We start from the raw sequence: 14,987 nt of genomic DNA, 5'->3' as shown, positions 1-14,987 counted from the left end.
CTAATATTTTTTTATAATCTTGGTAGTTCTCAGTATTGGAGCCAGAGCCAGGCGGCTTTTTATACAGACCCAGGCTCATTATTAGAACATTTTGACAAATTCTTAAAAATAACCGGTGGAACTTTTGGGCTTGCGCAGCTTTCTGGCAGTTATTTGAATACACAGACTAATTGCGTGCATTGTAACACCACCCACGTGACGAGAATTATACTCATAACAGCTTCAGAGAGTGGGTGTGTGTGAAGCAGGCGAGCGGTGAGGAGAGAGACAAAGGATGAAGAAAGTTCAGGATAAACAGTCTTTTTTTTTTGTTTTAACAGTACAGCAGATGGAAACTGTTAATGCCTTAATATTAGATTGTTTATATAGTTGCCCATGTAGAATGAAACAACTGGTCGTATTTAAAACACGCATTTTAGAAAGTATTCGTCTTTCAACACAAAGTGATTTTAGAAAAGCAAAATAACTATGGTATGTCTTTTTATTTTGTTTGACAGTTGGTGATGATGCACATGACAATTTCTCACAATTGTTGTTCTGGACTCATCTTAAAACTGTGTCCTGAACTCTTCAACTTTTATTTCACTAACTTATGGTTGGGCAATATAGCCTGAACATATTATAAAACATTGTTCACAAATATCCCATTATGAATTTTAAAGCCAAGCAAGTAACATGACCTTATTCAAAACAAGTTTTGCTGTTCGGTTGTTTCCCTTTTCTGGTATTTCTCCTGACACCAAACAAGCTTTGAAACAGTTTTTTTTTCTCTACCAATTTTCCACCCCCAAGGTTTCACTTGCATCAACTGCTACAGAAATAATAGAAATAAATATTTGCTATTTACAGATAATATGAAAATAAGTTTATCCTATTGGGAAAAAAATAATGTAACCACACACACACACACACGCACGCACGCACGCACGCACGCACGCACGCCACACACACACACACACACACACACACACACACACACACAGTCCCATTAAATTAACATTTTGAGCAATTTGTAGGCCTGCTGGTAGTGCAGTCTTTCATGCAGATGGCTTGAGTTCGATTACTGACCAGTGGCCTAATATCTAGCCACTGCCAGTCCCAAGCTTTAATAAAAATTGGTGTATTGTGTCATGAAAAGTATCCAACATTAAGAATAAGAACTGTTAAAAAAAAACAAACACCTTATGGGATGAGCCAACTGGTTAACGATTTAACTCCATTGATCGAAGTGTAACGCCACACAACCTCATGCTACCTCACGGTCTTTCCTCATGTAGAGTTGTACCGGTGAAGCAAATGACCTCAGAAAATTATTTGCGGCTTAGAAGCACATTCATTCATTTCAATGCAAATAACGTATGTAAAGTAGCTCAGACCAACTATACCAATTTCAAGAGAGTTCAATGACAACTATTTGATCTACATTTGAAAGTACTCTTGGAAGACAGCAACTCGGAAACAATTAGGCGGGCCAAACGACCCGGATGGCTAGCTCAACTAAAGGTTAGCAAGCCTCGGATACCATCACTCTTCCTAGCCAGCTTTGCTCACTGGACTATAAAATGGATTTACTTTGCCAGAGAGCTGGTTCCAGCGAGATGAGGAATTGTTCAGTGCTCTGTTTAATGGAAACGTGGCTAAACAAGATGCTGGACTCAGACTTTGAGATTGATGGACTACCACTGTTTTGGGCCAACCGTGACTCCAGTTTGGGGAAGAAATGTGGAGTTGGACTCTATATTTATATCAACAAAGGTTGGTGCACAAACTTGGTGAACTTATCAGCCATTGTTCCACAGAAATATATACGTATATATATTTTTTTTTTTTACGCCACCGCTGTTTACATTAGTTTGAACGCTAATGCTAATGCTAACACCAGTGTTGGGAAAGTTACTTTAAAAAAGTAATTAGTTATAGTTACTCATTACTTGCTTAAAAAAGTAGCTCAGTTAGTAATTGAATTACTTCATAATAAAAGTAACTCGTTATCTGGCAAAGTAACTATTTTCACTACTTAAAAAACTGTTTTATATCAAATAATTTGATTTTTTTTTACAATATTATCATTATTATTATTATTACTATATTTTCATACAAGGAATTCAAATTATGTCCAGGCTATAGTGTTATTTTTGTGAATATTTATGTTACACAAATGCCTCACTCCATAATGACAAATCATATCATATAATAATAATAATAATAATAATAATAATAATTAATTAAATTTGGAGTGGTAATGTATGTTCTACCACTACCAATTACTACAGCAATCATAATAATAATAATAATAAAATACATACTGGATATATGGTGATTTGTGGCACATATGTCAACTATAGGTAATTTGTAGACAGTCCTAGCCAGTCCCTCCATTTTATATGATTGTTGCGGGCTAAAATAATCAACAAGGTTGCCTATCTTCTTCTTTATTGCTGTTATGGTGCTTGCTTGTGGAGTCGCGATGACAGAATTGTCAACAAATCGCTCCTCATGGCGGCCGTTTTTGGCAAATCTCTTGTTATTTTGATTAATGTCACTCACGAATGACTTCCAGGTGAGTGAGGTGGACGCCGCTAAAATGCTAAGCGAAGGTCCAAAAAGAAGACACGTCTGTCACGCGGTGACACGCTTCCCGCGGCACCTTCAAAATAAAAGTCTCCATACATTTCAGCTGTCAAGACACTTTTATTGTGACGAGGTCCGACAACAACAATGCCTCGAACTATGCGCAAATGACATTTCAGAGCAAGAATGCCGCAAAAGAGCAACACACGACTGCACAATGTCATGGAGCTTACTTCGAGCCTTGAAACTAATACATGAATTGTAACGCATTTCACATACAATAACGATAACCACTTTTCAAATATGGGGAGAATAATTAGTTTGATTAGTCAGTTTATGGAAAAAAAGTTACCCAACGCCGTTAGTTTTAAACGCCGGTAATCCCAACACTGGCTAACACTAGCAAATTGCTACGGAGCTTCATGACACCATTAGTTCCACGTAGACATTTGATGTGATCACAGGTGATTTTAAACACGTGAAATTGACGGACACTCACAATGTGGGGGGATAACACGCCGGACTATGTGTACACAAATATACACGGTACATCCAGATCTCATCTTGGCTTCTCCAACCATATTTCCACCATATACAGGCCCAAGCCTATAAACCAATTAGGAAATGGTCCAAGCACACAGTCAGGAGTGTCAAGATGGAGGTCATGACTTTTTTTTGGTGCACAAACTTACAAATGGAAGCAACTAGTGGACCTGGAGGAATACACTGGGATTCATCTCAAAATGTGTTGATGATGTCTCCCACCACCAAGACCATCACTAATACTATTTACCTGAACCAGAAGCCCAGGTTGAATGCAGAGGAGAGAGTATGGCTAAAGGGATGCTGCCTTCAGGGCACACAAAGCATCAGCACACCGAGAAGCAAAATGATAACTGGCTGCTAAATTCTCATATGCTCAGAAAATTCAGGGCCACTTCACCTCCAGTGACCCTCAGAGCATGTCGAAAAGCAATAAGTGCATCACAGACTACAACACCAAGGATTCACAATGTTCGAAAGAGTCCTCCCTGCCAGCTGCAGATGATCGGCTAGTAGCCCTCACTCTGATAGTCATGTAGCACTTTGAGAAGCTGATCATTACATAAATCAAAAACTCCATCAACGTCACTGTGGATGATCCCAGTATGCCTACAGGAAGAATCGCACCACTGAGGAAACCATCTCATCAGTGAGCATCATTCTTAGTCTGTCACTGGGGAACTGAGCCTTGGACTCAACAGACCACATACGAACAGGATCCGCAACATCTATTCCTCCATCACCCTTGGCACGGATGGACAGCAGCCTCCAGGGCTGTGTTGAGCCCAATACACTACACTATGGAGCATCCGGAGCATGGCATTATCTCTGCACATGCCCCCGCCCCCAAAAAGTACAAAGATTTTGTTATTTCTGCTGCAGCCACACTTTGCTGCATTTGCATCTTTGCAAACATTCAAATTTCCCTGATCAATTTTTTTTTTAACCTATTTATCTTAACTATTTTGTTGATCTACTTTTACTTGCACAACTCTTAGGACTTACTGGGCTAACCTTGGACCTTGGGTATTGTATTTCATGCCAAATGTGTGTTGGTATAACGATACATTTTTTTTGAATTCTTGAAAATTATTCTGCTCATATTGTCTCTTAGCGTGCATGAATTTTGATACCAAAACATAGAATGCCGTACAAAAGCATAGATATTGACGTATGAACTTAAGTGATTTTAGTTATTATCAAGAAAAGCAAGCACAATGCATAAATATGAGCTCTTAAATGAAACTATTGTTAGCTGTATTTGTTGTTATCATCATATTTGTTCAAACATCTTATTGTCGTCTGCCCTTAAGCTTATGTCACCATTTGGCAAATGTAAAAAAAAATCAAAAATCTATACTATTGGTCAGTCCACGTGTTATTTTTTTTAGATATTATTGACTCAAATCTAAAGTGGTGAAAATATCTTTCTCTATTTGATTATGCAATATTGCATGCCTGCTATCTGGTCTTCCCAAAAAGAATATTTCAAGCCTACAGCTACTTGAGAATTCAGCTGCACGTGTGCTGACGGGAACCAGAGTGCGGGATCACATTACACCAGTTTTAAAATCGCTGCTTTGTCTCCCCGTGTGCTTCAGGATTGATTTTAAGGTGCTTTTATAAGTTTTCAAATGTCTTAGTGGTCTTGGGCCATCTTATTTATCTGACCTGCTTTTACCGTATCACCCCTCGCGGCTCTTGAGGTCCTCTGGCAGCGACCTATTAACTCTTCCTAGGGTGAGGACCAAATTGCACGGTGAGGCTGCATTCAGCCACTATGGTCCTCACCTATGGAATAGCCTGCATCAGGTTCGCAGGGACTTTTGATGTTTTTGTGAGGAGGCTCAAGACTCACCTTTTTAGTTTGGCATTTAAATGATCTTTTTTTTTTTTTTACTCCTTTTATTTCTTTCTTTCTTTATTTTTAATCATATTGTCTTTTAGCCTTTTATTTGTTTGTTTTTTAGCATTTAACTGTTTTTATTTGGTTGTTACTACGTTTTTAGCTCCAGTGTTTCCTCATGGGGGATGGCTGTCTTCTCCTGCGGGCGGGTGGGCGGTCGTCCTGGGGGCCCCTTGGCCCCGGGGGACTGTGGTGGGCTTCACTCTGAGTGGGACGTGCCACGGTCAATCTGGGCCTGGGGTCTCTGGGATGACAATGCTCCCTGTGGTTGTTGGCAGTCGTCCCTCTCAGTGTGGATGTGCTCCTCCTGGGTGCCTTTCCTCACAGGGTTTTTTTGTGGCCCGCCAAGTTGTGGTTTGTGCGTGTTTGTGGATTTAAGCATGGGGATGCTTAGTCTGGAAATTCAGGCTTTGCTGGAGAATGAGTCTAGTCAACCGCTCTATCAGTCGCATTTCTGAGGTGGGGCAAACCTGAGCTAACAGACAGTGGACTGAACCAATGAGCGAAGAGTGGTTGTGACGGCAGAAAAGCGACTCATTGAAGTATTTTTTTTATTTTATTTTTTGCAGAGACGGAGTAAAAACCCAACATGTTTACTAGCCGAAGAGAGACAGAAGTGAATGGCGTCGTTGTTGAATGTCGTTGTTGCGGGAAAGACTTGATGACTGAAGTCACACAAATAGACAAATTTGATTGAGCCGAATCGCTCTCTATGGCCGCCTGTCCAGACCCACTTTCTTTTTGCCAGGCTAGGGGATACTGGGTTATCTTTTTATTGTACTATGGATGTTTTAATTATTCAGCACCTTGAGTTGCTTTTTAATGTATGAAAGGTGCTATATAAATAAAGTTTGATTGATTGATTGTTGTATCTTGGGGTTTTGTTCACAAGTGAGGACAAGATGAAGCGGGAGATCGACAGGCGTCTGCAGTGATGCGGACTCTGTATCGGCCCGTTGTGGTAAAGAAGGAGCTGAACTGATCGATCTATGTTCTTACCCTCACCTATGGTCATGAGCTGTGGGTTGTGACCAAAAGAACAAGCGGCTAAAATTAGTTTTCTCCGCAGGGTGTCCGGCCTCTCCCTTAGAGATAGGGTGATAAGCTCGGTCATCCGGGAGGGACTCAGGGTCGAGCAGCTACTCCTCCGCGTTGAGAGGAGCCAGCTGAAGTGGCTCGGGCATCTGGTTCAGATGCCTCCTGGATGCCTCCCTGGAGAGGTATTCCTGGCATGTCCCACTGGCGGGAGGCCCCGGGGACGACCCAGGACACGCTGGAGAGACTATGTCTCTCGGCTGGCCTGGGAACACCTTGGGATCCCGCCGGAGGAGCTGGTTGAAGTGGCTGGGGAGAGGGAAGTCTGGGCATCCCTACTAAAGCTGCTGCCCCTGCGACCTGACCTCGAATAAGCGGTAGAAGATGGATGGATGGATGGATGATTGATTGAATATTAATGGTTAAGCAAAAATTATGTTTTTTGGGGTCTCCTTAAAAGTGAGAATGTTTGAGGTACAAAGTTTCTGCCCCACGTCATCGATATGTTTGTTTAGTTGTGTGGCATTAAAAATAATCAAGAATCTGAAGAAACAAACAAAAAAAGTCTGCCAAATATACTCAAATTAAACTGACAAATGTGATTAATCGCCCAGCTCTACTCCTGTGGTAACTAACCACAAAGATACTTTCCGTTGTATTTTTTAAATTTATTTATCATTGTTTTAATCTTAGTGCTATTTTTCATTTTGTGAAAAAAAACATCTGGTGGATGACAAAGGACAAGGTAGAAAAATAAAAAAGCAGATATGTGACAGCTTTCTCTTTGCAAGATTATAATCAGGCATTTATAACTGCAGTAATCCTGGTTTTTATAGCAGTTGTGGTGTATTGGAGGTGACAAGGCCGTGCAATTTCGATGATGAACACCAACGTCATAATAAGTATTACATTATCGCAAGGACAGCTGCACAAACAGACACAGGCACACTCGAGCTAAGAGAATGGAGAGTTTTTGTGTCTATGTGGATAGTTGTGCAACTGCACAAAATGTATTCTGCATGTGTGCGTGTGTGAGGCTGGTGTGTGAAGTGTACTCTGTGTTGTCAGGCGCACTTCATGTTTGAATGTGAATGTTGATGCATGCAGATGGCACAAGTATTTTTTAGCATTGTGGTTGGAATTGACCTGTCATTTGCACAAAGTGGGATGGAGGGGGAGAAGACAGCTGTTGGTGAGCGAGGAATGAAAGACAGCGAACAAAACTGAGGATGAGAGCAAAAGACTGGAAAAGTCATTGCAGAGCCAACTTTTGTCCATTACTCCAAATGTGAATTGCTGCTGTGGCTTGTTAAACCAGGTGTGAAAGCATAGCAGAGAACAAAGAAGTCCTTAAGGTGAAAAAAGTTTGCAAAGACAGTTTGTTTTTTAGGAGTTGTTTTAGTGTAGCTATTAATGTTGAGTGAAGAAGGTTTTTGTTTTTTTTTGTCTAGAGGCAAGAAAATTCTTTATATTCATCTGTCACGAGTCTGTGTCTAGGTTTCTTATGAATATTCAAATGAAAAGACTCCGAGCTGAATACTCAACATTGTCTCGTCATTTTAGCATGCCGCACAAGGGAGAGGTGTTAAAATTGATTTGTCAATTGATTCTCAAGAAATATTTTGGAAAGTTGTTGATCCATTTTATGTTACATAAGGTCGATGGATGTAAAATGTGCAGCACAGTGGGTTAGTGGATCTGAGGTTTGGTGTTCGGGTTTGCATGTTTTCCCTGTGCTTGTGTGTTTTTTCTGGATACTCCGGCTTTCCTTCTGCCCTCGTTCCAAAAACATGCGTTCGATTCATTGAAGACTGAATTTGCCCACAGGTGCAGGTAGAGTGTGAGTAGTTGTGTTGTGCCCTGTGCTTGGTTGCGACCAGTCCAGGGTGTATCCGGACCCTCGCTCCAGCTCACCTGTGACCCTAATGAAGCTAAGCAGGATAGAAAAAGGATGGACTACAATGTGTACCCGATCATTTTATGAGCGCACCCAAGTTTAAATTCCAATGAAGGATTACCTGTCACTGTCTCATTCTCTTCTGTCGTCAATCTCTCCCTGCTGCTTCTTTTCTTCTCATATTTGCTCTCTAAAGGTCTTCAGGATGACGTCCATGAATATTTCAATAAACTGCATTCTCAGGTTATCAATAATAGAATGCCATATTCGTATAAATATTCTAAAAATACAGCTGGACTCTGCCTCTTCAGTGGTTCATTCAACATTTATGGACACCTAGCAAACTGTGAAATCTCCCACCCTTGCTCACCCATATGGACAAGGACGAGGGACTGTGTGCCCATGTTTCCTTTTGTACTTCCATATTTCACATTTACGGTGTGTGTGTATATTTGCGCATATTCACACAGTGTCACGGAGCGGCAGCCCAGGTCAGTGCTAAAGTGAGAAAAGTGTTTGGCATTGTAAACAGTCTGTATCACAACATCATTCTACATGAGTACACATCCTGTACCTGCTCTGCCTGGATGCCTCAACACTTGGGACTTTGCCATTTGATGCACTTGTGTGCATTATTGTTTGTCTTTTGTGTTGCTGCGGTTAAACATTTCTGTTTTTGACAGATTTAGAACCTCCAGTCATAAGACATATAAATATCCCAATTGAAAACAACATGTACAGCTAGTGAGTAAAAGGTTTGATTAATTTAGTGTTTTAAGTGAAATTTTGTTTTTTTTAAGTACAATTAACCGTATTAATATTTTAGGCCTGGTAGATGTACAAGTGTGTGCTTTATTATTGTGAAACACGGAGCTCCCTACTTTATTGTGTGTGTCTAATGCCCAAAGATTCTGAAGTTTTTTTTACGTGCAGCCAGATGCGGCTCTCGTCTCAAATAGACATGTATTTTTAGCAGAGGATCCCGTGGAGGAACCGGGAGGGGTTTTCCCTGACATGCACGCATGCACACTCAACGTCACGTATACCACATCTTGGGCACTCACCGCGGTGAGATGTCACAGCCTTGTTGCATGAAGGCCCCCAGTGAAAACCAGAGGGAGTTGAAGATGCCAAACTCATTTGGAGGTTGGTCATTGGGGCCCTGCTCGGTGGTGCCCTCCTCTGGTTCCTCAGCATGCCACTCGTATGGACTGAAGCGACTCACCTGACACAGCACAGGGGAAACAATGTCTTCAGTACCAATAGTGGGGAAACTAGATTAAGATTCAGTGGAGAGCAGTAGATCTGTCAAAAAATAGAGGATCACACGCTTGTTTGTGTTAGGGAACACATTTTGAGGAGCATCAGTTTAAGCACTTTGAACAAGGCCGTCCCCTTTATTGTGAACAGTGCCGGGATTGATATTTTACAAAAGTCACATGAGTATAGTAAAAGTATTGTTTCACTGTTATTTAGTGCATTATTGATCACATTTCAGAAAAAAATAATTCCATTCCCGGTTAAGCATATTGAAATGCATTTTTATCCTTATGCATCTTCTCATGGTCTCATAATGCCAAAATGTACACAGCATGATAAAGAGGACTGCCTAAATACCAATTAGAATCGGACCAGGGATATATTTGTTAATTCATGGATCCTGTTTTGAATGTTCCTATTAAGCTCCTTGCTAGGGAACAGCAAAAGACTTGAACAGATAGACACGTGCATTTAAAGTTCACTTAAGGTTATACTGTAGTACATTTTATGTTCATCCTAAAATTTTACCCAAAAGCTGGATATCCCTAACTTGTGATTAGTGTGAACAATTAATTCCTCTATTCACAATTGACATATTGCTTGGCATATGTGTCAACTGTCCAAAAAGTTTCACATAATTTCAATAGTTTTTCTATAGTCTCGCTAACAAGCTACTGTTAATAAATCCATTCACTAAGGCTACATTCACACTGCAGCTCAAGTCTGATTTATTTCACACATACTGTATCAGATTTTTTAATGCAGTGTGAACAGTACAATTCAGAATTTCTTTCAAACCTGGGCCTCTTTCGTATGTGGATATAAATCGGATACGTATGCGATGCGGCTGTTTTGAGTAACAGTGTTACATTTTTATTTGTCTTTAATTTAATCACACTTGAAACATGAAGCATAAAGTTGACATTTGTGTCAATAGTAGAAATTCAGCCCTGCAGACGGTTCATCACGCACAGCAATGACGCAACGTCATTTTCCGTAGTCGTCTCAATGAAATGAGGAGGTCGAGGAGTGTTCTTTCATTTCCCCCAAATATTTCTACTTCTTCCAATCTTGCTACTCTGGCGATATGAGATGAAAAAAATGAGTCTGACGGATTACTGTTGCTGTTCGTAAACACCACATTCAAAACTGACGCTCAAGGAAGCCGAGGACAGCAACCAATCAGGAGCGAGCGTGAAAACAGTCCACCAACCAGGAGCGCGGGCGTTCGCACAGCTGAATTTGCATATTGTATGCAGACAAGACACATGAATCAAACTGCTAACGCGAAACGAGTTAACCAGTCCACCAATCATTAGGACGCGTTGACACAGCTAAATTTGTTTAAGGCACTGATAAAGGTCGCTTGCCTCGGTGACTTGGCTCGAGATAAAATGTTAAACTTTCGTAAACACTGCAACGTGACGAGGTGATTTGGGTGCATGTGCGTTGCGTTCACATTAGAAGTCACATTTGTTTTTATAATGTCAACCAGTACATAAAAAGATCGGATTTAACAAAAAATCTGAATTGGGCATCACACCCTGCAGTGTGTAAGTAACCTTAGTTGTATCCATAGAATCCAAAATGGCCTCACCATCGTCAACACTCACCAAAAACAGCACCACGCTGACTCCGATGTAAGCGAAGACGATGCACATCCAAATTTCGTAGGCCAACGGGTCCAGGAAAGAGAAAACACCTGGTTTGGACTTCTGAGGCTTCTTAATCATGATGGAGATTCCCAGAGACATGAAGGGCTTTGAGAAGTCGATCACCTCTTCTCTTACCAAAGTGATGGTAAGTGGGGCCACTGCGATTTCCGCTTTCTGCAAAGAAAGAGGGGATTGGTTTTCTTTTGTGTTTTAATGCAATTGGCTTCCAGACAAGGACTTTTATCTGTCGTTTCCATTTATGCAAAAGTGAGAGAGGAAGAGGGGGATGATCATGCAAAGAGCAAGGACAATTGAATGGGCAGGTAAGATTAGTGGAGTTTGAAGTAGGAGAAAATGAGAAGCTGACTCAGTGCATAGGGATATAAAGAGGGAGAGAGTTTACAGTGCATTGAAGATTGATTCTAATAACCTAGTAGTGATGTGCAAACAGTATAAAGGAAGTGAGAGAACGCAAACATGCAGAAACAATTGTGACACACACACACAAAGTCAAAAAGTTTTTTTTTTTTAAAGTGGATGAGAAGATGAATCTTTTAAATGTGTTTCCCTTGGAATGCCTCATCTGGGAGCACACTGAGCACTCGGAACAAATCAAACCTGATTAGTCAACGTGCTGTTTCCTCAGTGTCACCTTCCATCAGGGATTGTGCAGGCCAATTAATTCTGTTGCTGCTCTGCAACAATCTAAGCTTTCACACTTTTGCAAAGTGATGAGTGACATTGTCTTCTCAATGCCGACAGCATAATTGGTCACCGAGCCAAATTCTTCAGGATTTACTGAACCCTTCAGACCAATCTTGGCTGCAGGAAACATGCATGCAAAGCTTTTGATAAACATATATAATGGCGCAGAGAGTGAGAGCCCAAGGTGGGGTCACAATGGCAGGATAAACTATTGTCCACGTGGGACTGCAGTATCTTCTGTGCTGACTTTATCAACATTATTATTAAGTTGCATCTGTTTGTCATTTTTTTTTATTATTATTACTATTTTTTTTAGCATTTGGAGTTGAAGTGCACTGAATAACCTAAATATTGTCATTAGACGATACCATTTAGAGATATGTATATACTGTATACATATAATACACAGAAAAATTTGTAGAGAAATTTTACTCTAAAAAATACTATATTCAGTCCCAGTCTAAAGAGTATACTTTATATACTTGGAAGAGAGTAAAAATAATAATTGCCTATAAACCTATACAAGTATGCGTAGTCACTCTTTTGTACTCACTCATACAGAGTACAGGTACCACTAGTGCTTTTGAAATGTGAACAAAGACATTTGTCACTTTCCGACACATGATGATTCAGCAGTTTGTCAAACCACCACAGTGTAGGAGGACTTACTCATTGTGAGATTGTTTAGTATCTGTGTCGGGTACAAGCAGCCTTCATGAGTACTTGATATTTTGAAATAAGATTACTATTGACCTGACACAGTAGTCAGCTATCTCGACATCATTTTCTGTTAGTTTTTTTTAAATCGCATGCTATGGAAAATACATGTGCTCATATAATAGCATTTCTAAGCCTTCAAATCAAAATGATGGCCCAAGACTTTTGCACTTTGTGCTAATCTAAATATGATCCATCCAGCCTTACCCCATAAACAAGCTCGCCCACCATCCCGTTCCATATCTTTGTCTCTGGATCTCTGGCTCCGTATTTCCCATCGGGCACAATGGAGATCTTGTATTTGATTCCAATGTGTTTGGCGATCTCGGAGGCCAGATCCACACAGTAGCCCTCATACTGGTCATTGCCTTCATAGAGCTCCCAGTTCTTCTTCAGCATCACATAGGGGCCCTCCTACAAAAGCACCATAAGGCAAGAAAGACACCGTTTGGAGGTTGGTGATTGATGTAAAAAAGAAAAAGAAAAGACAAAAAGAACAAAAAAAAAAAGAAATGACAACATTTTTCAAAAGGGGAGAACAGATGGGAATACAAACAAAGTAGTATCAAGGACATTTATTTTAGCATAATGTAAACAATAACAAGAAAAATAGTATTTGGTTGAGTTTGGTTAATTGCTACAAACAGATATTAGCTTCTGGTAAATATCGACCATCTTCACAACATTACATTTTATTGTGGTTTGGCAACTATTGTATTGTAGCTAAAAAACTTAACATAAAAAAACAACAACTCAACATTTGAGTGTATCTTTACATGCAGAACAGGAGGCAAGGAGAAAGAGGAACACTTTTTTTTTGGTGAAAAAAAACCCCACTTAAGAGTAAATTATTTGATAAAACAGGATAAATGATTATTGTTTTCCCCCCACATATATCTGGATGCTTTATATGTGAAGTATTCACACTTTGTTGTGCCTTATGTCTCATTTTTATCTGCCTTGACGTGCCTCCACTGGGGCGTGCACCTGCCTCAGTGCTACATTGAGAGGGAGAGATGTTCAACAGAAGGCAAAAAATACAGGCGAGGGAAGAACACCGCTACTTTGAAGGCGCCTTGTCAAAGGCAAAATGACTTTTTGAAAGTACAGTTTGCAAGATGAAAGCAAAGCGTGAGTCGAATGGTTTGGTGGGGACCTTTTAAGAATTAGAAACACAGACGCACACACACAGACACACTTGCGCAGAGTGACGGCACATCTATCAGCAGTGGTGAATGATTGTATTATGCCAAAGGCTGCTGCCCTTGTAATCCAACTGAACCAAGCCTATTAAATTGCTATTGAGCTCCTTTTAATCAAACACAAATGTCCTTTAATTTATCAAGTAGGCTTTTTCAATTGTGTTGAAAATGACTAATTTTAGCCTTGAAATGTTCAAATGAGCAGTGCAATGAAATGTGGAAAGGAAGAACTTAACTTAATGAAATTGCATTACAATTAGTAAGCTCAGAGGCAGACAGGGATTTACTAAAGCACAATAATCATTTTTATATACAGTATAGTTACATTAAGTTACAAACGTAATTGGTTCCGTGAGCCTGTTTGTAAGCTGAAACATTAATAAAGCATTACCATTGAAATTTGTGGCAATTAATCTATTCCAGCTCCAAAACTAAGTTATGCTTCTCTTTTTTTTTTTTCAATATGTAGTTGAAAATAAATACTAAACTTCCAGAGGACCCACAGCTCCTCCACTGAAAAAGAGTTTTCTTCCCAAAAATATGGGGAAATTATGATGCATTTTTTTCCATGATTTTTTAAAATTCTTAATCAATTAATTAAATGAATATTATTATTTAAAAAAATATATTATGTCTGTTTATTTTCTAAATGATTGGTTGATGTTGGCATACCGATCCAGGGAAACTTATTTTTACGTGTTTTCTTTAAACAACAACAACAACAAAATAGTAAAGTGGGTGTCACTTAAAAGATTGTGCTTTAAGCACGTTGCCAATGGTGGTGGTGATGGTTATGCAACAAACACAGCATAGATATGCCAAGACTATTCGTATATCACAATTAGTATGTAAATAGAGGTATTTTTTCCCTATGGAAATTTTGTGTGTAATTGTTTGAATTGGGCGTAAAAAGGGACATTCTTATCTTGTGGTTGCACTTTAATGTAAATATAATATATTCCTGCTTTATTTGCTATATAATTTACTTAAAACATCATTGGTAGGAAAAATATCAATGCACTGCATGTAAAGCATAAATTAATTAAGTAAATTAACCCAAAGTCTTCATTTTTTTTAATTTGGGATACATTCTTTGTAGGAAAAGTCAGAGGAAGAGATATTTTTTCTGTTCCAGCATGACTATGCCAAAGTACACAGAACAGTGTGATCTGGAAGAACTTGACATTTGGGATTAACTCGAACAGGCACGTTCTCAGGTTCAGCATCACCTTTGACCTTTCAAATATTGTTCTGGATGAAAATCTCACCGGCACACTCCAACATCTTGTAGAGAGGCTTGCCAGAGGATTGAAAGTTATAGCTGCAAAAGGGGGCTAACAATATTTTATTACATTTTACTTCCCATACAACGGATGTGTAAAATACTTCTAGCATACGCATTCTGCCTTCAGTTTTTTTTTATTCTTCATTGGCTAAAATGTAACAAGTAAAAGTTTGGACGTTTTTATTTTTAAAAAAAATTGTGAATGTAGTCT

The 14,987-nt window shown here is 39.6% G+C and overlaps 1 protein-coding gene across 8 annotated transcripts in view; it reads right to left on the bottom strand.

Annotated features, from left to right (window-relative positions):
* gria4a (glutamate receptor, ionotropic, AMPA 4a) overlaps nucleotides 1-14,987 on the bottom strand; it is a 126,795-nt gene that overhangs the window by 33,447 nt on the left and 78,361 nt on the right. For all 8 annotated transcript variants that reach the window (XM_077565074.1, XM_077565075.1, XM_077565076.1 and 5 more), the window contains exons 11-13: nucleotides 12,497-12,703; nucleotides 10,826-11,041; nucleotides 9,017-9,177 (exon numbers count right to left, since the gene is read on the bottom strand). In XM_077565074.1, the coding sequence (XP_077421200.1) occupies nucleotides 9,017-9,177; nucleotides 10,826-11,041; nucleotides 12,497-12,703 (584 nt within the window). The remainder of the gene's footprint in view (nucleotides 1-9,016; nucleotides 9,178-10,825; nucleotides 11,042-12,496; nucleotides 12,704-14,987) is intronic.

The sequence above is a fragment of the Vanacampus margaritifer genome, chromosome 5 (genome assembly GCF_051991255.1).
Source record: "Vanacampus margaritifer isolate UIUO_Vmar chromosome 5, RoL_Vmar_1.0, whole genome shotgun sequence".
NCBI classification, from domain to species: domain Eukaryota; kingdom Metazoa; phylum Chordata; class Actinopteri; order Syngnathiformes; family Syngnathidae; genus Vanacampus; species Vanacampus margaritifer.
This window is presented reverse-complemented; position numbering and strand designations above follow the sequence as displayed.